The 21,866-nt window shown below is 40.8% G+C and overlaps 3 protein-coding genes across 7 annotated transcripts; 2 read left to right on the top strand and 1 right to left on the bottom strand.

Annotated features, from left to right (window-relative positions):
• The first annotated feature begins 728 nt into the window (after positions 1-728).
• Positions 729-8,115, top strand: wdr20b (WD repeat domain 20b). 2 transcript variants are annotated; one of them, XM_031322013.2, is made up of 4 exons: positions 729-1,055; positions 4,247-4,429; positions 4,591-6,042; positions 6,326-8,115. In XM_031322013.2, the coding sequence occupies exons 1-4, from the start codon at positions 807-809 to the stop codon at positions 6,380-6,382; spliced, it is 1,941 nt and encodes a 646-aa protein (XP_031177873.1). In that variant the 5' UTR covers positions 729-806; the 3' UTR covers positions 6,383-8,115. The 2 variants fall into 2 exon arrangements, with proteins under 2 accessions (XP_031177873.1, XP_031177874.1); XM_031322014.2 differs by lacking the exon at positions 4,591-6,042.
• A 3,541-nt stretch (positions 8,116-11,656) lies between these two features.
• mgat2 (alpha-1,6-mannosyl-glycoprotein 2-beta-N-acetylglucosaminyltransferase) lies at positions 11,657-15,259 on the bottom strand. Of its 4 annotated transcripts, none has more exons than XM_031322288.2 (2): positions 15,039-15,259; positions 11,657-13,474 (listed from the first exon to the last, which is right to left on the bottom strand). In XM_031322288.2, exon 2 carries the CDS (start codon positions 13,215-13,217, stop codon positions 11,802-11,804), a length of 1,416 nt encoding a protein of 471 aa, XP_031178148.1. In that variant the 5' UTR covers positions 13,218-13,474; positions 15,039-15,259; the 3' UTR covers positions 11,657-11,801. The 4 variants fall into 4 exon arrangements, with proteins under 4 accessions (XP_031178148.1, XP_031178149.1, XP_035846787.1 ...); XM_031322289.2 differs by having other exon boundaries at positions 15,043-15,230; XM_035990894.1 differs by lacking the exon at positions 15,039-15,259 and adding an exon at positions 14,731-14,986.
• Positions 15,260-17,250: 1,991 nt separating this feature from the next.
• rps29 (ribosomal protein S29) lies at positions 17,251-18,556 on the top strand. The gene is made up of 3 exons (XM_031322435.2): positions 17,251-17,469; positions 17,974-18,073; positions 18,451-18,556. The coding sequence occupies exons 1-3, from the start codon at positions 17,408-17,410 to the stop codon at positions 18,457-18,459; spliced, it is 171 nt and encodes a 56-aa protein (XP_031178295.1). The 5' UTR covers positions 17,251-17,407; the 3' UTR covers positions 18,460-18,556.
• Positions 18,557-21,866: the final 3,310 nt, after the last annotated feature.

The following is a 21,866-nucleotide window of genomic DNA, read 5'->3' as shown; positions in this document are numbered from 1 at the left end:
CTGCACAGTGGAGAAAGAAGCTCACAAGAAGCTGCAGGATTCTCTCCGACTAGAATGAGTTTCTGGCCAGGGTTTTATACAAGGTTACAGGAAACAACAGAATAAACAAAAGCTGAAAAGACATTCAGCTCACAAGTCTGCCTGAGTAGATTTGCATAGACTCAATACTATCTGATTTGACTAATCAAAAGTGCTTTGATTAGTAAAGGTGTGAGTTTCTGTTGGAGCCAACCTAGGCATTTTCTTCTACAATAGAGACATAATATTGTTTGTATTTTCTATATAATTCCGACTTTATATTTCCCTTTCATGTAATTGTATCTGCATTGGTAGTAGCCATAATTCTAATATACATTCTGTATCTTATTCATAGACTGTATATTAACAGTCTCTTATTACATGATTACATCTGCTTAGTTGTTAGCTGTTTTAGTGAGAAACGGCAATACATTCGTGCAATTTGTCTAAGGTGCATGAATGATATTAGTCTAGAATGATACATTATTAGTCTATTAGATGCGGGTTATTGGGTTTGACGCCGGTTTCTACACTTTAGCACATTGACCATACACGGTCCAGCCATACTAGGTTTCAACCAACCAGTTGGTTTGCTTTCAACCATGGACGTGTTAAGGATATATTAAAACCAACCTTCAAGTTTTGTCTCACATGACCATGGATGTATTAAGCAAGAGAACATGACATAGGCTACTTCCCTGTACGCATGCCTGCAGGACTTCAACGGTCCAACGCATGCGCTGTCGCTACATCCGGGGATCGGACAAGGATGAACGCCAATTTCCAAGATGGCGGCGGAGGGAGGAGGGAAGGAGATGAACGAAATTAAAACTCAATTCACTACACGAGAAGGCGTCTACAAACTCCTCACTCACTCCGAATACAGCCGCCCGAACAGGGTTCCTTTCAACTCGCAGGGCTCCAATCCCGTCAAGGTCTCCTTCGTCAATGTAAACGACCAGTCCGGCAACGGCGACAGGATCTGTTTCAATGTGGGCCGGGAACTGTACTTTTATATCTACAAAGGCGTGAGAAAGGTAAACAATATTGACTGCAGCATCGAAGCCCGCGCAGTCCAGGAGCTCCCCATTGATTTGGCATCTCCAAACGTGTTGCACCCTGGCTGTCAACTCTCTTAGCTTCTGTCATTGAAGTGCGCAGGTTGTCAAGACAAGGCCATGTAGCAGACCTAGCTAAGTTAGGAGCTAATTAGCATTCTTGGCTAACATCGCCACAGTAGTTGTTTTTGCCTCGATGAGACTTGTGTGCGCTTCAGAGTCCGCCAGTTTTTGTTTTTTTCTGAGTCGGTGATAAACTGACATGAACATTCCCAATGAACTGGATAAAGTGAGAAAAGGCTTGTCATATCTTATGTTATTTCTTTTTCCTCGTTCTTTACATGGTAAAGCTAATATATGTGTGGCAAGTTGTCAACAGTGCTCACCAGCAGGGTCAACTTTGGTGTTTCTATTACGGAACTAAGTCAAGCGTTCACATTGTAAGCAATTGGAGTGGTGGTGGTGAGGGATGTTTTGTTATTCGTGATGTAATGATGTGTGCACTCTACTGTCAGGGTTTGGATGTGATGTAATATGATCCAATGTTTGGTTGCACACAGTGATGATGTCATTGCAGCAAGCCACTTTGGTCTTGTTGAATGGTGACTGTGACAGTGGTGATCGTGCTGATGATGTGGTTGTCCCAGAGGCAGTTACAGAATACGCAATCTAACAGCAGCCTAGCCTTCCTACAAAACTATTTCTCCAATCTAGATGCTTTCAGTGGTCTCTCACAATCTCACAGCACAGTAAAAACCATTAGAGGAAGTAGTATTTTACTCTGTAGACTCAACTCAGCCAAAGACAGGGTAAACAGAGTATATGATTATGGAATATGGAAAAATATGCAGCTTTTAAAAGCAGTAATAGGAGTTATTCCAGTTTTTTTATTTAGATAATTACCTGGAAATGACTATATGACTAATATATATATCCGTCAATGAATAATTTCTAGGAAAATCCCATAATACAACAGTCATTATAGCAACAGAATGAAAATATGGTATATTTTTCTTAACCTTTTGATTAACTAAAATTGGCTTGTCTCAAACACAACCAGTTCTGCACCTGAAGTTGTACTAAGACTTACTGTATATTGATTTAATTTTGGTAGCAGCTAGCATAGATGGTAAAATATGGGATCATCTTCGAATAAAACGTTTTTCATTTAAATTAAGTTGAGCCCAGATAACTTTGAAGTAGATCTAGTCAAACCGCATTACTGACAGTGACAGCTGAAATGCTCAGTCAGTTAAATTAGATAAGTGAATTGACTAAATGGGACTGAGAATGAAAGTGTGATGGATTTGCTTTTTTTGGGGGGGAGGGGTGAATTAACTGACTTTCCTGGATGTATCTGAGTTGTGCCATACTATTTACAACCCCAAATACATTTGAATGCTGGCATAATCATTCAAAATCAAATTGTTTTTCCATGCCACAGAAACCGTGGTTTACCATGATGTTTTGGCGCTTCGTCCAAATTGTAATGAGGGCCTGTTCCCTGCAGCTCTTGATTTAACTTACTCACTGCGACAGCAACTTCTTTTACTCCTTCTCCCTTGCAATATTTTAAATTGGTCCGTTGACAATAAGTCAGATAAAATGTCTACAGGTACACTCAAAGTTGAATAATAATTTGGCATGTTCTCGTAACATAGCACACAGAAAACAAGGAGACTATTATTACTGTTAGATGAAAGTCAGAGAAGGACGATAGAAGTATAAGAGGTCATGCTGCCTGATTGTTGGTGGCGATTATTGGACAAGTTGTTGACAGTGTGTGGCCCACTCACATCTCAATAGGTGGGAAAACACTGCATACCTATTCATTCAGCCCGTCTATTCTTATATTTATTTTAATGATGTGTCTTGCCTCTAATTCTAAATTGTAAGAGTTCCCTCACCGAATTGACCTCAAAAAATTCTACTGCCGTACATACAGCCAGTAGTCTAGACCCAGCTTGTGTTTGATTAAATTAATTAATTTAAAACTTTTTAAATCTTTTAAGATCTCTTTTTTAAGTCATTGTGTAAAATATTTTGGTAGCCAATAGGGAAAGCTTATCATTGTAGCACTTGAAATGTTAAAGTCAAATATCCTTATTTTATTTAGAGCAGCCTCACTTTGACAATACTGGCAGCTGTTTTATTACATCCACTGTGCTTTCTCTCTGCCTCATTTTTAATGCATTAAAATAGACCACAAGAGAGTTGCAGCAATAAAGCATAAAGCCTTTACAAATATCACATTTTGACTGGTCCAATGCCAGGTACATCTTTGCCAGGTCAGCAGCTCTGTTGATCAGGTCTAAGTTATCATTTTTCCTTTTAGACCTATTACAGGTTTAGCTAATTGTCTCTTCTTTCCTTATTTATTTTTCTTAACAATAATGACTATTTTTCAGTGATGAATAGGGTCAGTTTTGAAATGATTGGTGATAATGACTGTAGTCGTTCTGTTGAAGCTTACAGGATTCAAACTCGTCATATGGTATAGGAAAAAAGATGACTTGTATATCACATTTTCATTTCAATAAATCTTCACAGTGTCATGTTTTCTTTGAATTGAGTTGTGTTGTCAACCGCCGGTTGGAAGACAAACTAAACAGTTAACCTATGTGGTCACGCTGGGCTGGTCTTCCTCTATTTTTGGATAATGACTTTCCGTGTGTCAGAATTCATTATCATCATGCACCAGGAACATTGGGTTGGCACTTAAGACACCAACAAAGAGTAGATAGCAGCCAACAGTTCTCTTAAGATATACGTCCCCAGCAAGTATTTAGAGATTTTAGTTTTAATAGTGGTATTTTTCTGTAGACTAAGTTAAATTGATCCCATTTCTGGCATTCTGATCTGGGATAAGTTGTCCCCTGGTGGTGTATAAAATAATCTTATGTAATTCAAAGGCCTTAATGTTCTTTGCTGCGACTAAAGCTTAAATACATTGTGTCAATCTTCCTACATAAGAAATTGTTGGAGATAGGCTCTGAGATAAACATAAGCGCTGAGTTGTGGATTAAAGTATTAGTCACCTTAAAGTAAATAGTAGCCAAGAAAGGGTCCATCACAATCACGGCGGCTTGTCCTTTCAAAGCAGTGTCAAAACGGTTGACACTAAAAACTGCTTTTTAAAACTAATTTGCCTGTATTTCTCATTGTTCTAGGCTGCCGATCTTAGTAAGCCTATAGACAAGAGGATATACAAAGGAACGCAGCCCACATGTCATGACTTCAACCCCATCACAGCAACAGCAGAGAGCGTCTCCCTGCTGGTGGGCTTCTCCGCAGGCCAGGTGCAGCTCATCGACCCAATAAAGAAGGAAACTAGCAAACTCTTCAATGAAGAGGTGGGTTCCAGTCAGATGTTCTGATGCTTAGGCCGAAACTTAAAATCATACTAATGTTTAGTGTCAGTTGTCCGCTGTTAGTACAATAATGGAACAACTAGCTGACCAGTGTCTTTGTTTTTTTTTTCCCTCTGTTTCTTTGTCCTTCTCCCCCCCCCCAGAGACTTATAGACAAGTCACGAGTTACGTGTGTACGATGGGTTCCTGGTTCAGAGAGCTTGTTTCTGGTGGCTCACTCCAGTGGCAGCATGTATTTGTACAATGTGGAAAACACCTGTGGCACCACGGCACCTCACTACCAGCTCCTAAAGCAGGGTGAAAACTATGCTGTGCATACCTGCAAGAGCAAGTCGGCTCGCAACCCGTTACTGCGCTGGACAGTGGGTGAAGGGGCGCTCAATGAGTTTGCCTTCTCCCCGGATGGCAAGTTTCTGGCTTGTGCGAGCCAGGACGGCTTCCTGCGGGTGTTTGGCTTCGACGCTGCAGAGCTCCATGGAACGATGAAGAGCTACTTTGGTGGTTTACTGTGTGTGTGCTGGAGCCCAGATGGACGCTACATTGTGGCAGGAGGGGAGGACGACCTGGTGACGGTGTGGTCATTTTCAGACTGCAGAGTGATTGCACGGGGGCATGGTCACAAGTCGTGGGTGAGTGTGGTGGCATTTGACCACTGCACCACCAGTGTGGAGGATGGTGACCCCCCTGCTGAGTTCAGTGGTAGTGATGAGGAATTCCATGAGCAGATTCACTTTGGTGCGGGCAGAGACAGAGCTAACAGCGCTCATTCTCGGCTTTCTAAGAGAAACTCTACAGACAGTAGGCCCGTTAGCGTGACCTACAGATTTGGCTCAGTGGGCCAGGATACCCAGATGTGTCTGTGGGACCTGACGGAGGACATTCTCTTCCCTCACCTCCCTTTGTCCCGCACTAGGACTCACACTAATGTTATGAGTGCCACAAGCCCTCCAGCCACTGGACAAACTACTACTACTACTACTACGACGACTACTACTACAACAACTACTACTAATGCTACTGCTGTATCCGCCACTAATCCCAGTGGCACCAATGGTAAAGACAATGTGAGCAATAGTAGCACCAGTGGCAACCCAGCGAACTCCCTTCCCAGCACCCTGCCTCGGTCGAACAGCTTGCCACACTCCTCCAACCCGACAGGGGGCAGCACCCCCAACAGTCACACAGGCAGCAACAGCAGTACTACCACCACCACCACCACCACTAAGGGCAACAGCATCATTGACAGTGCTTTCATCGCCACTGGTGTCAGCAAGTTTGCAACTCTGTCGTTGCACGACTCGCGCAAGGAGCGCCACGAGAAGGACCACAAGCGAAACCACAGCATGGGTCACATCAGCAGCAAGAGCAGCGACAAGCTCAACCAGCTTAGCTCAACACGGACGGCAAAAGCGGAAGCAGCTAAGACTCTGGGCACTACGCTGTGCCCGCGCATGCAGGACGTGCCGCTGCTCGAGCCGCTGGTGTGCAAGAAGATCGCTCACGAGAGACTCACTGTGTTAATCTTCCTGGAGGACTGTCTGGTAACAGCCTGTCAGGAGGGTTTCGTTTGCACATGGGCTAGGCCTGGGAAAGTGGTGAGTGACAGGCCTCTCGAGGATACTGTCATGTGACACCTCTTAACTTACATTGTCTTGGGCGTAGGCATTTTCTCGCTGCACTCAGAAGCTGTTAATCCCACTGTGTGCAGCCAAAAGGTTTTGGTTATTTCATGCAAGATTTACACTAAACCCTCAGCAGTTAGATGGTTAATAGCACATGTTCTCCGACAGTAAACCTCATGGCCTCACTATTCCGCCTCTTTTAATGCATTGAAGTAACACTGTTTGTTATCAATGTGTGTTATCTGTCTCTCCACAGGGTTTGCTATCATCTCAAAACAACCCAGCCAACTCCCCCAGTGGAACAGTAGTATAGCCCCAGTGCTGGTGCTGCTAATGACAGCTCCATGCAACAGAGACGGGGATGACCAAGGCCAAGGCCCTGCAGCGCTTCTTCGCACACTGTCACACACACAACGGCCTCCAGTGTCACCTTCATTCTCGTCACTACAACCACCCAGACGCTCCCTTTGTGTTACCGCTCATGTTTAGAGAACCGACGTTGGCCAAGCCATGGTTAGAAACTTGACGCCCTTTTGTCTGGGCATGAGAAAGGGTGCTATTGGAAGTATGATAAGCAAGCTTTAAATCGTCCAGGAGGTTTGTGGGAGGGATTGACTGGCTCATTGTTCCATCTATGGTCATATCAAGTCGTGTGGAGTCTGAAAATAACCTCTAGTACCCAATCCTTTGTGCCTGTAGATCTTCAAAGACTAGACATGCTATATAAGCAATGTGGTGATGCCTCAACCTAACCTTTTTTATGGGTTTAATTCGGGAATCTTTCCTTTATTTTGTTCCTTCAAAATGTATTCACTGATAAAGGGAATAAGAGGAGGGATTGTTTTGGAGAAGAAGCATATCCCCATTTTTCACTTCCTGGGCGATCTCTTGTGCAGCCCCAGCCTGCGACACCTGTTCAAGAGAAGCCAGAGCTTTTTACTTCCTTTACAAATATTTTAAAATCAGTAGTATCACACTTTAAAGTGTATTTGCACAGATTTTCTTTCGTTCTTGTTTCTTTCGTTCCCCCCCTTTTTGAATTCATGGCGGTGGAACACAGGCAAAATATTTTGAAGACAGTTTTGGAAGCACTTGGGGAAACGGCTTGTTCTTGCCCTCTGTCTCAACGCTGGATGCTGCAATCATAGTTTTTTTATATATGGAAAAAAAAAAAATTGTTTGCACTTAATAGTTTGTTAGAGGAGAATGGCTTTACATTTTTGGAGTGTGTAAGGACTCCTTGACAAGGTTGAAATATAAATAGAATTTAAAAAAAAAACAAAAAAAAAAACAACCTTTGTATCTATTGAACATTTATTTTAATATTGTTTCAGATTAAATGGGCTCTGTATTATATGTAAATATTGTACTTCAATGATTTATGGGGTAAATGATCATTATTACATTAGTTCAAAGATCCTCATTTCGGAAAATAGTGATATTTCTAATACTAAAAGATCTATACCTAATATTAAAATGAATCTTGAATATGCAGGTGAAAATGTTTTCTTTTCTGTTGTACATAAAGAGAATTCAGGTGTATTTTTATTAATGTAAAGTTTGGTATAGGAGACATCTATGAAATCCTCTTATCTAACAGGTAGTGCTGAATGCTAGCTAGCCTATCGCTGCAAATTCCTTTTACAACATAGGCAGGTAGACGCAGATGCAGCGGTCTAATTCAGCCATCACTCAGAGCTCAGGTAAACCACAGAAAGACTAACGCTGGCATAGTTCCCCTCACTAGTCCCATCCATCAACGTGTGTGAATTCACTTTGACTAACAAATAAGACTGACAACCATGTTCTGCAGACAGGGCTGCAATCTGTGAGAATTTTTGTGAGTAATAATTACTGAACTGATTCTGAACTTGTGAACAAACATTTGACAGTGTTGAATACCAACTGACTGACGTCGGCACTTGATGATGGTGTAAGTGTTTGAGGTGAGCGTGTTTTACAAGCACCTACATTAGGAAGACTGAGATATTAACAGTGGGAGCATTTTCCTTCATGTGACGCCTATTAAAAACAGCTTTGACAGATTATATGTTCCATTTGTGTTGCTTTATTAAGTGTATGTACTCACCGCATGAATCAGTGTCTTCATGTAGCAATCATTAGTTGGGAATATAGCTTCACGCTTTCCTCTACATGAGGCCAGAGGTCGGGCTCAGCACACAACATGAATTTATTAGGTGACAGACTGGACAACCAAATGCTTCATATCACTCCACTGGCAGTCATGCATAAGAGTAGCGCTTCCATTACAGTAGCATTTGAACCAGCCATTGTATGCTAGCATTTGAATTTTTCAGTGATTATATAACAAGGAAGTATAAAGTTTGCAAAAGACCTGTAAAAAAAAAAAAAAAATACCTCTGACATGCTGACACATTTCTTTTTGATAATACTGGTATTAAATCACATTCGGCAGGTCGTGTCCTGACGTGTTCACATTCCCATTAGGTTTTCTTTTAATTGAGTTATTAAAGGCCCTGCCACACAGGTGTTTCTAGTTATCAGCTAATTAGACCTCCGCGAGCCACGCTGGAAATGGAAAAGGACCCTGCACAGGTGTTTTCACTTGTTTTGGTTGATTAGACCACTGCTCGGATTGGGCGGAGCTATGAGGTCATGCAATTCCCAGTATAGCTATATAATATTGAACTTCAAGTATAACGCCCAAGGTATTATCAACATGCTAAACTGACCAGGAACAGCCATTTAGTCTGGATGTTTCTTGATACTCTTCCACATAAGTTACCTGTAGCCTATCAGTTTGTGGCATGTTTGGGTTACTGTTGGCCAGTAGGGGGCAGTATTGCTCAGGCAAATGAGAGCTTGAGAATTCCTCACAACCATTAAGTGAACTTGCATTAATAACAGCCATCACTTTATCAAACGGGGAAAACATTGTCTATAAATGTTGTCTCTCTAGCTCTCTCTTAAATGAATTCCTACTACTTCACCCTACTACCTCATATATATTTTATATTCCAAGTGGGGAATAAAACTGATCCTCCATAATTTATGAGTCACTTTTCGAAGAAACACGAGCACTCACAGCCATTAAACCAGCAGCCTGTGGCATCAGGGCTAAGGAAGGGGTGGAGAGAGTAATCAGCAGGCTGGAGAGGCCCGATCATCCTGTCAGTGTGTCACTCAACACAGCGACGGGATCTGACTGACTGTCCGATCCCCCCTGAGCTGCACACATCCATGCTGCTGAGCGTGCATCAATCAGGATTGGTGCTTAGTGAGATGTTTTACATAATAAACATCACACCGGCTATAATATATGCCCTTAATATATGCACTTTTATGTTGTTTTCTGTCTTTCCTACAAATGGTGTCAACCACATTTATACATTATATACATACCCTGGCACCCTTTAATCTAACTGGCCAATGGAATAGCAATCAGATGTCTACAGTAAGAGCTTGGAAAACAACTACATTTATCTTCCACCCTCAGGGAAATGGGTCCCACTTGATAGGAATTCAATGACTTGAGAGATTCCTATTGCTTCTGTAAGGTGCTGCTTTAATGATTTTCTTGGTGATGCAATTCCCTCATCTGCATGCCTCTATATATTGACCCAGAGTTTTGTTTACCTAGCAATGTGTGCAACGCCTATGAGTGATTAAATATTGGGTCTCTCTGAGCTATAGGCCAAAAGAATGAGCAGCAGTCGATGTGTTGTAAAAACTTTACAGCTTAAGAAAATGGGCCAAGAAAATGAACGCATACAAGTAAATTTGCAAAAATTACACTTTCTAGTGACGTCAGGGATGGATTTTCTTTAAACAATCAGATTATGGAAATGAACAAATTAACCTAGTTTTTCCACAAATTCCACAAGGATATTTATTTAGCCCATTGTTTAGATCCGTAGTGAGTTCCGAAATGAAGGATTGAGTTGTGTCAGTAAGAAGGGATAATTAATAGGATAATCAATTAAATGGAACACTGGGATCCAAGCTCCTTCTTCAAAATGGCTGTATTGGCATTTGGCCAATGGGGAGCTTGGACTGCAGTGTAATTTTCTACCCACCTTGACCTTACCTTAAAATAATTAGAAAACCACCTGTGTATCTGGGAATTAGGTTTTAGAGTTTGTTTTCTCTATTTCAGTGGTCAATCTGTCCTATGGACAGTACTGATGACTGGGCCATCAAAACTGTTTAAGAGTGTGCTTATTCTTTTCATTCTTGCCCTAAAATACCGTAATAAACTAAGTAGGGCACTTTCAAAGGCAACGGTAGTACATTACAGTTTCCAAGGCTCCAGCATCAGTTAACCATTAGTCACCAAGAATCAAGAGCACAGTACCACTTCCTCCTATTCTCAATTCTATTCTAAGCCGTTTCCCTTGAGGTGCAGGCCCAATTATTGAGCCTCCACCATGGGAGCAGCTGCACAATCTGTCACATGACCTCCGCACAGCAGTCACATGTCTTCACACTGCATTAGGAATTAAAGTTCACCCACAGGAAATAAAATGAGCAGAGATTGTGAAGTCTATTTAGCTTTGTTAGGCTTCATCAGTGTTGCTCAGTCTTGGCCGTTTGTCTTACTGTGCCAAGGATACACGCCATATCATACTGAATTCATGCAGTGTTTTGGAATTCTACTTTGCGAGCCGAGTCTCTGGTAGGCCTATAGCAGAGTCTGCCAGAAGATATATTAAATATGAACTGTATGGAGAGTCCAGTCAGCGATAACTTTGCAGTTACAACATTTTGAACAGTGTGCAGAAGTGATTGTTAAACATTGCCAGAGGCAGTAGGGGAGGGGGAATCAATGCAGCTTCAGAGAAGACACCGAGCTTGAGCCTCGGCGGAAACCATCGATACTGAGCTCTGGTCTAAGCACTTAAAATGTAAATGCCTCTTCAACAGCAACAACATGAACGAGAAAGTTACATCAGTGTCGGTGAGATTGGGATCTCTCCAGGTGCCACGTGTGCATTCATTTGTGAAATCAAAATCTCTGCGCAGAGACAGGTACCTGAAGCGTTAAACTCGACAGTGATGCATTGCAACAAAGTCAAACAAATGCCCTGCACTGACCATACACTCCCTCTGTCAAACATAGCATAATAATAAAAAAAAAAAGGTTTCTCTATGCGTCCTATCTTGCAAGTATCATTTGCATGTTTATTAATGCTGTGAACCTTAAGTGACATCCGCTCTGCAGTCACAGGAGTAATGAGACTCTTGGTGTGCTCTAGGAACCTGTTGAAGATAAGTGGGGGGGATTATTTAAATGGAACAAGGTGTCTCAAAGGATCTCCTTTGATCTCCGCAAATTTATGTGATATAAATATCTTCAAATTAATTATGCATGCACAGAGGGATTGCTAAATCCACAGATTTACCAAATTTATGACCCGATGAGCACCTGCCTGCTCTAGAAATGTTCTTTTTGGTAACTTAAAAGTCCAATCTAAAAGGGTTGTTCGAGAAAACAACAATATATTGTTTAGTATATTATTGTTAATTACAACTTACAAAACAAAGCCTACTTGCCAGGAATCATTTAAATAATTCGATGTAAAGACATAAGTGTTAAAGAAGCCAAAAAATTCAACATTTGTCTTTATTTGGAACAGTCCGATAAAACAGGCAATAAGAAGAATAGTCCATAAAGATTTACTTTCAAAAGGCTTTTTTTCTTTATAGAGGATGCAAAAAGAGACGATAATATATAATAGTAGCAATTAAGGTCACTGTAATCGAACGTAACTCTTGCAGAGTTCATGGTCCCTGATATCTCCCCAGCCCCCGTTTTTCACATGTGGTGCCACCCCTCCGGCCCCGTTGGCCGGCAGTCTCTTTGCTATCAGGAGGTTCTTTGGGAACAGCTGGTTCCCGCTGCTTTGTAGGATGTTTTCTATCTTGGTTTTCTGGCTTAGCGGCATGCAAGAAGTCTTCTTGTGGTGCATGCCGCAGTCTCCGGCGTGGAAAATCCGTGGCGCCTCACTCACCATGACCTTCCAGTAGGAGGGCAAGCAGGACACAGTCAGGTGTTGTAAGGACCAGTCCCAGTTGTAGTCGTCGTAAGTGCAGAACGTGTCGGTGCATTTGATGAGCTTCTGGTAAGTCTCTCTACTTAGTGCCATCCCCATGTTGTGCTCAGTGGACTTCCAGGGCTTCACCTCCACCTTATTTGCTTTGCTGGAGTAGCCGATGTGGCTGTAGCTCCCCAGCGAGAGGATGTCGCAGTCATTGCACCGCTCCTTTTTGAGAGCAGACATGAGCTTCAACAAATGGATAAAGTCCGGGGACAAGTAGTGGTCCTCCTCGATCAGCAGGACCACACCCGTATGTTCCTTCAGAACCCGGACTCTGTCCCATACAAAGTGCAGCTTCCACCACCAGTGGTGCTTGGTCTGGGAGAACTTTGCCTCACGGTAGTGGCCGAATGAGTCAGGGTATTCTGCGTTGATGCAACCCAGCTTTAAGGCGTCTTTTTTGGGAATGTCTCTGGGACAATCTCTGGGGTCGTGTCCGGGGAACTCCTGGGGGTACAGCTGGATGCTGAAGGGGAAGAAAATCTGAAGTACCTGACAAAAGTCAACAGAGGCCACCACTTTATTTATCTCAGGGGACCAGTAATCATGGCTGAATATCAGCAGTATACTCTCCACACCTCTGGCCTTCCGCAAACTGTCCACCAATAGCTTAAGGTAGTCTGGTCGGTTATGGACCTGAACCACCACAACCAGATGGTCCTTCTGTTGCGCTGCCTTAAACTTTTCCTCATTTCTTATTGTCTGGTCGAAGTTGAGCTGGAAGACAATGCCGCGGTAGACTAAAGTGGTGTTATCTGCCTCTGGCTGTGGTGGCTTGGGTATCTTCTCTTTTTCCTTTGCTTTTTCCTGGTGCGTGTCATTGGCTTCTATAACAGGGGGTGGGGCAGGTGCCCTGCTGACTGCAGGTGTGGCTTGCACCTGGATATGATTGTTGATGCTACTACTGCTGCTGCTAATGCTGCTGCTTCTCTTCACCGTCTCCGCTTCCTTGGGGAGCGATCCACTATCGTTCTTCTTCTGCCTTCCGCTGCTCCAGAAAGTTAGGCCACAGATGACAACCACCACAGTCAGTATCACCACCTTCCTCTTGTAGATTCGGAATCTCATGATAGGGGGTCAGGCTCTTGCGAACGGAGAGAAGTTGATTGCAGTGAAACAAAAAAGCACAGGTTTGCAATTGTGATGGTGTGCTTTGCAAACGGAGCAAGCCTGATTAAAAAGAAGCTGATATGAGGCTAATTGTTGGCAAAATGAACTGTTGTTGTAAACATGGGTCCCACTGGAATGTCATTGGTGGTGGATGAATATTCCATAAGGCATGGCGGTTGCTAGGAGGCAGCAGGGTAGCAGTGTGCATGAACCACCTAAATGAAAAATAAACCAATCCAAGTCAGGTGCATCAATATGGCTAAAATCACTATTATCTTAATAATGATTATTTCGGATAAAAATAGACAAGGCAACTTTACTGATATGCATTATATCACAATATGGCACACATATGCAAATTACAGTGAAAATATAAAACTAGAGAAAAGAATCAAACCCTTATTTTTCAGAAGCTAGAACAAATGCTTGAGTAAACTAATTATACAATTATTCAATTATCAAAATTATTAATGATTACTTTTCTGTGTATCAACTAGCCTAATAATCGACAGCTCCACAACTGAGCAAACTCCATTAGCTAATGAAGATCTTACAATGCAGTGGAAAGCTATGGAACAGGCTAATAAGCTTGTGGGTCCAACTAATTTTGTTAGCTTTCAGCTTGGACAGCAGAAATATGTAAAGCGATAACGTGATGAGATCATATCATTATGAGCTCTAATGGAAGCAAACTAACAACAACAATAGCAGTGATTTAATTTCACATAACAGAAAACTGGTCACTATTAAAAAGTATCAGCAAAACCACAAACATGGTTTAATACATGCTTCACTCTGATTGGTGCTTATTCCTCTGTTCCTCCTCCACATCAATGTTGATTATTGCTCCAAGCTTCTATGTTTTTCCCCTTCATAAATCTCATTCCTGAACATTATCAATATTGATTAGCCCTCTATGCTTAGATCTGCTGAACAAACCTCCATCTTCTCGTTGTAATTAAATTAGCGGTCTTTCAGGCTTCCTACCTGACCCCATTATCTGTCTACTCCCTGCCTGGAGACTGAATGGTCACTGTGTGGCACTCTCACTGTCGGCATTTGGTATCATGTCTGTGATAATATTGAATACATTCCTGGTAGCCACTATAAAACTCACTGTAAACCAAATGCTACCAGCAAACATGTGCTTTAACAGTAATATTTATAGGTTGAGGACAATGTACGGCTGATTAAATGGCAAAGCTATCTAACCCATATACCCTACTTAATTAATACGTTTGCAATGTACATGCCCTTATACGGTTTTCCACGTTCAATGGTTTCCATACAGTTGAAGCTTGCCAAATCAAGTGAAAGGCGTTTGTTCTGCAGCTGAAAGTACTGCAGTATTTATCCCCTGTATTTGTTTTACTAAAACATGGACCGATTTAATCTACACAACGACTGTGTCCATCGTGTTTGTTTTTTTCTCTCGTGTAAATATGCAATGTTTTACTGGAAGCCTACTGACCGTTAGTTGTTCTCTCCTAAATTGGCCGCTGTCGAACACACCGAGCCAGCGACACCTTTAATCGATTTTGACATGACATAACGTTACAGTTGTTTTACCGACTGATACGAAACGCTCTCATAGCAATAGAAAACAACAGCTGGCGTTGCAGCTTCGCTCTTTTATGACAGCGAACACCCTGAAATGCTAACAGTAGGTTAGCCACGGCTTCAGCTAACGTAGCAACTTACAGGCAGTCCTGCAAACCAAACGTCGTCAACAACAGCGTCCATGGCGAACCACAACAACCATGTAGCTACACTACTTACTTACCGTTAAAACTGGAGTAGCCGTGCCGTCCTTTCAGTGATACACATCAGTACGGTGGCGTCCCATTTTCCTCCATACCTTCATGCAGGTTGCATGGAAACGTAACTATCAGCTAGCTGTAAAAAATCCCAAATACGGAACCACTGCCTGGCTGCCGCTGTCCCACAATGCACTGGTCCAGCGGGGGGCACCCAAGACACCCTAAATATCATCTATCCCTGCTGCTCACTAACAAGTTAAATGTTAAATATATATAAAATATTTCAACTGAAAAGAAAATATGTTCTCCGAGACTATAGTGGTGAAGAGGCACGAAAGATTAGGAAACGATCCTTATCATAACCTCTCCCACCAAAAGCCAAAGAAGTGACATTTAAAATATGAAATGATATTTATCCATCGAATCACTTCCAACATGTAAAATTGAATTGGGAAAGTAACTCTTGTGTTTTCTGTGAGAGCGATATTGAGACGGTTGGACATATTTTCTTTCAGTGTGACCCGATTAATGACTTTTGGCTGTCTTTTCAATGCTGGCTTCAATCTAAAGGTATTGCTGCACCATTTAAATGAAATGTCAATTAAAGCTGGAATATTTTTAAAGGATAAGAATTTAGAGTTCTTGATGAATAACTTGATTGGACATTGTAAACATTTTATTCATAGATGTAAGTATTTAAAGGTCAAACCCCACATCAACGGTTGGAAGAATGAGCTTAAGCTTTTTGCTACATCTCTTCAATGCATGACTAAAGGATAACGCCAAGAGACTCTTTTATTTTTTGGACTTATTCCCTACTTACTTGACTAAAAAGACCCCCAGTATCTATATTTTCTTTATTTGTTATGTTTTGTTGTATATATTGTCTCTACCTCAAAGTTGTCAACACTTATTTGACAAATGTACAAACACTTGTGCCTTGATTGTTTGTATCACTACTATACAGTAGCCTAAAGAATTTAAAAATAAAAAATAAAATAAAAAATATATATCCCGGCTGCTGACAGCAGCTTTCTTTGGCTCCATAGACTGTAAGAAAAAGAATAAGGGCTCCTCATAGGCTGAGATAGGTTTACTATACCTTTAAATACTTAACAAGTTCATACCAATGCTTAAATACATATAGCCTACATTTAAATGGAAAATCCACCCAAAAACGGATTTTGCCTTTACTCTGCTCTTCCAGCAACTGTCTCCCTATACTGGAAACCAGAGCAGTACTTTAGCTATGTTTTTGAATAAAGTTTGTTGGTTTGAGTTTCAAAAAAGTCGGAAATCCTTCATAAATAAAAAATCTGTTATTCTTTAGAACATTATTAATTTAAGTCCTGCCATGATACTTGATTTTGCCTGAGCAATTTTTAATATATTTTGCTTTCAAAGTGGCAACTTACAATAACAGATAAGAAATATGAACAGATACTATATGTATGTGCTTATTAATGTATAGCTATGTCTACTTCTAACAACATTTTATTTAGACTATACTCCTCTTGTAGGTTAATCATTTTAAAAATATATTCTTAATAAATCCTCAACACAATGAGTTTCACCTTAATTCTGGTAATTTAAAAAAAAATGTCTTGTGCTAAATATAACAGTAATGTGTAATATCGTCAACACTGTTTCTGTGCGGAGATCATTAAAAAGAAAAATAAGAAAGATCATTCTTTTCGGGTAAATTACCATCTATATTAGTTCATCAACAAATTACATCTTATAATATAATAACTGTCTCAACCAATGTGCAAAATATTGTCTGGGCGTAGGCTATGAAAAATTATTTGATATTTTGATCATTTTGATCTGTGATCTTTTATATATTATTACTGTATATTTGTTTTTAATATATATGTTAAAGTCTGGATAGTATATATATATATATATATATATATATATATATATATATATATATATATATATATATATATATATATATATATATGTTGTTTGTATATGTTGTTTGTATAGCTGGAGTTGTAACAAAAATAATTTCACCCTGAGATTATTAAAGTATTTCTGATTCTGATTGTCAAATTCAACCTGTAGTTCCTGTAGTGGCCTTTTCATTATCAAATTTAGGCCTACATACTAACTCTGCCATAAATTCTTGGCCATTTGATTTAAATACCTCCTCTCCGCTCATTAACTGTGTTTGCTGTAACCTTCTTCTTATATACTGTCTATGGCTGTAACCATAGATAGTAACGCCATCTTCAGGCTGTCGGGGCTACATGCCGCAGTTTTCTCTACCACTAGGAGGCGCCACACAATAACGTCACACCCGGAAACACGGCATCTAAAAACTTTATTTGCGCACGCGCAACCTTCGTTCTTCCTTTCCGACACTCGAGCGAGAGAGACAAGATGGGCCATCAGCAGCTCTATTGGAGTCACCCCAGAAAATTCGGACAGGGATCCCGATCCTGGTTAGTCCTTTCTGTAATGTGTCCATTATCGATATGTGTGCTATAGATGGTCAGTTTCGACGTGTTTGTGGCGTCAAATACTTGAGAATTTATCACCAAATGTCCACCGCATGGAAAGCTGCTGCTGAGCCAATATGGCGGTGGAGGATGCGCCGTGCTAACTTGTAGCACTAGCATTGTTTAGTAAGCCGCTCATTGTTTCTGAAACGGAACTAGTGATGTTGAATCGCTTAAAAGCTAATATCATGTTCAAATATGGATTCTAGAGATGGTTAGAGTAAACTCTGTCGTGATATCGCAAGCATAACGCTATTGGAGCTCATGTTTAATAACGTCAGCGGTGTAGCACAGAGAGCGGCATAACGTTACCAAACGATAACCAGCTTTGTGGAGTTTGCGTGAGCTTCCGCACCTGTAGTTTGTATGAATGGATGGGGACTATAGGCATATTTTAACTCGCCATGTGAAGATAAGCGGACTAACCTCATGTCTCCTTTATTCCAGCCGAGTATGCTCGAACAGACATGGTCTGATCCGTAAATACGGGCTCAACATGTGCCGCCAGTGCTTCAGGCAGTACGCTAAAGACATCGGCTTCGTCAAGGTAAATAGTATTGCCCATTTATATCTAATTTAATGGGTTATCAGATGACATTTCAGTACATGTAACGACATAACTCAAGTACAGGCGCATTGTAAACAACGTCTTTGTTGCTGAATTGCAGTTGAAGCATGTAACTTACACTTATATTTCTCATTTGTTTAAACTTGGCGTTGCATAAGCAACTTTAGTGTTAAGTGTTGTGTAGAAAATTAGCTTTTCATGAGTTTTGTAGCGCAACTTTTCTGGAATTCAGCATCTTGTTAAGTCAGTAATGCACTAACATTAAGGGTTCAATTGATCTCAGAATTTGCAACAGTAATGTTGACAGCATATCATGTCACCTTAACTAATGCCACGACTTATTTATTTTCACACAGCTGGACTAAATGTCACGTCCTCGGATGGGTCCAGTGATCTCTGGAAAGCTGGCCAAGATGGGATAATTCAGCACTGCAAATAAATGTGTTTTTTTGTCCAAGCTAACTGTATTGTTTTTATTCATGCATTGTTTTCTACATGTATGATAAAGTTTTATTAATGTGCAGGGAAGACAAGAAACAAACATGTGAACAGTCATAACAAACTGAACATAACATACATTACACATAAACAGGTTTGTTAGCCACTCTCACTTACAAATGACCATGTCTTAATAGGCAAACTGAATAAGCACCATGTACTGTTAAACATTTTTATACATGAGCAGTATACATAAACAGTCGACCATATAATTGCTTTCTGATAGCTGGTTTATAAAAGTTTCACAGTTGTTTCCACATGGTTAGATGGACCTTTTTATTAAGGTTTAGAGCATACCAGGTCTTAAATGTGGAGTATCAACTTGATCTGATTAGTCCTGTAAAGTCATAAAGACGGTACACAGTTGACGATACTGCTTGGCCATTTAAATTACACTTGCGATGATGAGTACAACACCTGCAATAAGTACATTAGTGAAAGTTAAAATTTTTGTTGAACTTGTTTTTGGGGATGTGGTGCTGCTCTTTGATTGCATCTTCACATTTCTCATGGCTGCGACTCAAATGCAAATGTCTACCAAATAGACACCAGTCCAATACAACTATTCTCTTAGCTTGTGTAATGAAGCTAATTGCAGTTATTTTAAAGATATTTATTGCAGATCTGTTGTGTAGCACCACACCCAAATGGCATTAGTAGTTCCACGGTTAGGCCATATGTGGAGCAGTGTGCATCATTAGCGGGGAGACATGGAAACCATTGAACAAGATCAAGGGGGAGGGAACTGGTAAAGAATTAAATTGCTGTTCTGATTCGACGAGAAGAAGCGATCGAGGAAAATGGCTTGGCTGCCGAATATACTATGTGGTCACCAAACTTTTAGACTTTGGCGAGCAAGCGGTCGCATTTATCAATGACCTGAAGGGACATTTGCAGAGCTGTTTTACAAGAAATGAGATGGCACAATTGATCCCTGCAGCTGAGCAATTATGAATGCGCTGCAGTATAGAGGAACTGATTTAATTTCTAAGTCAGCATGTATTCACATGAAACGACATGATCCCCCACCCCCCTCACATCCAGGAATTGGTAACATGCTGAGATATCTGTCTCGGTCAAAATGAGTGAAATCTGATAGGTCCCCTGTAGTGTGGCTAATTGCTTATCTTCAGCTAACAAACTTTAAATATTGAATAAGCTCAGCACAAGCACCAGCCTATCCTTTTCATCTATACACTTCCATAGGCACCGTGGCAGGTGGGATTCTATGCAGATCCATCAATAGACTTTTTAGGATTTACTAAGTATTTCATGCCTTTTGGTCCTTTGTCTTTAAACCGGAGCACTAGATGGCAGCAGCACTTCACATTCATGATTCAAGACCAGTGTCAATGAAAACAGAAATAGCACGAATAAATACTTTGTCATCATATGCAGATAACCAGCCTTTTTTTTTTTTTTTTTAACACCTTCTCATCAAGCAGTAGAAGTTTAAATTAAGTTAATGTGAGGTTTCAGGCAGGTTGAGGAAAAGGACTCTTCCAGACAGGTTAAAAGGAGTGCTGGAAATATTTGAATAAAGTAGCCTATATGCTGTTTATGATTTATCATGTAAAACATTCATCTTCAGTGAATATTTAGATCACGCCTTGTGCTTTGGTGATTTATCAGCCTGAGGTTTGGTCCTATTTAATCCAAGGCAACAAATAAATAACGTTTGACTAAGTCCTCTTTATCCTAAATAACAGATCTCTTTTTGCTCAGCAGGATTAAGATGAAACATTGATGATCCCATTGGGGAAATTGGAACATGGCAAATAATAAATAAGATCACAGCAAAGTGAAGGTAATAGGAAAACAACACCTACATTTCAACTCAAGAAGAAATAACATGGCACTGGAAATTCAATGCATGTATAAAATGAATAATTAGCAATGGAATATAGGCCTACATATACACTCTGATGAAGAAATGTACTGAGACAATATGTAACTGCAGCATGAACACTTTAAACCCAACACATTAATAAATACATACAGTAATGTGGGAAATTGAATATGTCTATGTACATAAAACGTAGATGTATGTATGTATTAAATGAGCACTAACTCATATGCATAAGGTAGAGTGTGTGAGGACAGTAAGTGCTGGCAGAGGCTGGACAGAGGGAGCTGAACACACAAGTGCTCCATGTTGCATCAGTCTGCTACGGAGGCGGCTGAAAGGTGTTGTCTTTGATGTTCAGTTTCCTTTTTTCCCCACCAGTGTATTAATGCTCTTGTAATGCTGCCTCCTCAACACACCAGTGCCAAGACAGCCGACCAATAGTACACGTTGAAAAGTCTGTTTCATCCAACCTGAGCCCTCTCAAGAAGACTCTTTCGTCTCGGCTGCCTTTGTGTGGTCAGATCAGTTTGCTGCTCTCATGTCATACCATTACTTTCTTTTCACCGAGCTAAGTAGGCTAGTCATGTCTATTTTTTTTTTTTTAAATCATACATGAGAGTTTTATTAAAGTGGGGCTGTGTGTAGGCTAATGCATGCCCAGTTACTTGTAAGATAGCAGCATTTCCATCTCCTAATGTTGGATGGTGTTAGTGGCTTCCACCATCACCAGCAGCTCCTGTGTGTCACTGCCCTGCAGATGCAACATTAGCATTTATTAGGGCCCGAGCACCGACAGCGGCGAAGGCCCTCTTGAAACTGAAGGAATTCTTCTTTTTTTTCCCGGCAAATTAATCGCCTTTTTGAGGGGCTTAACACCCTCAAAAACTCACCAAACTTGGCAGTCGCATCAAGCCTGGTGAAAATGTATGTATTTTAAGGGTTTTGGGAATAGGCGCACAAAAATGTCTTGCTAGCGCCCCCTACAAAACTTAAAAAATGCAGTACGTTTAACGTAGACTAAAGAAATGTGGTACACATATGTAGCATGTTAAGACGTACAAAAAAGCTCATTGGAGCCATACCCTCTACCGCAACAGGAAGTCCGCCATTTTTAATTGAAAGTTTGAAATTAGTGCGATTTTGGCCATTTCCACGTCATACTTTAACGATCTCCTCCTAGAGATTTCACCCGATCGACTTCAAATTTCGTCTGTGCCATATTAAGACCTTAAAGATGAAAAGTTCTTAAAATAATTGTAATAGCACAAAAAATGTGCAAGTTATAGAGGACCAACTTCCTGTAGGGGGCCATTGAAACAGGAAGTGGGTGTAACTTGAGTGTACATTGACCAATTGGCTCGAAACTTTTCAGGATTCATAAGAGTCCAACCCTGAGCATATCTACAGGCCGATATTGACTCAAAG

This window comes from Sander lucioperca, chromosome 13 (assembly GCF_008315115.2).
Source record: "Sander lucioperca isolate FBNREF2018 chromosome 13, SLUC_FBN_1.2, whole genome shotgun sequence".
Taxonomy (NCBI): domain Eukaryota; kingdom Metazoa; phylum Chordata; class Actinopteri; order Perciformes; family Percidae; genus Sander; species Sander lucioperca.
This window is presented reverse-complemented; position numbering and strand designations above follow the sequence as displayed.

Coding starts and splice junctions, on each gene's coding strand:
- rps29 (XM_031322435.2), top strand. CDS start 17,408: ATGGGCCATCAGCAGCTCTATTGGAGTCACCCCAGAAAATTCGGACAG. Junction 17,470..17,973: donor GGACAGGGATCCCGATCCTG/GTTAGTCCTTTC, acceptor CCTTTATTCCAG/CCGAGTATGCTCGAACAGAC.
- wdr20b (XM_031322013.2), top strand. CDS start 807: ATGGCGGCGGAGGGAGGAGGGAAGGAGATGAACGAAATTAAAACTCAA. Junction 1,056..4,246: donor TCTACAAAGGCGTGAGAAAG/GTAAACAATATT, acceptor TCATTGTTCTAG/GCTGCCGATCTTAGTAAGCC. Junction 6,043..6,325: donor GGGCTAGGCCTGGGAAAGTG/GTGAGTGACAGG, acceptor GTCTCTCCACAG/GGTTTGCTATCATCTCAAAA.
- mgat2 (XM_031322288.2), bottom strand. CDS start 13,217: ATGAGATTCCGAATCTACAAGAGGAAGGTGGTGATACTGACTGTGGTG.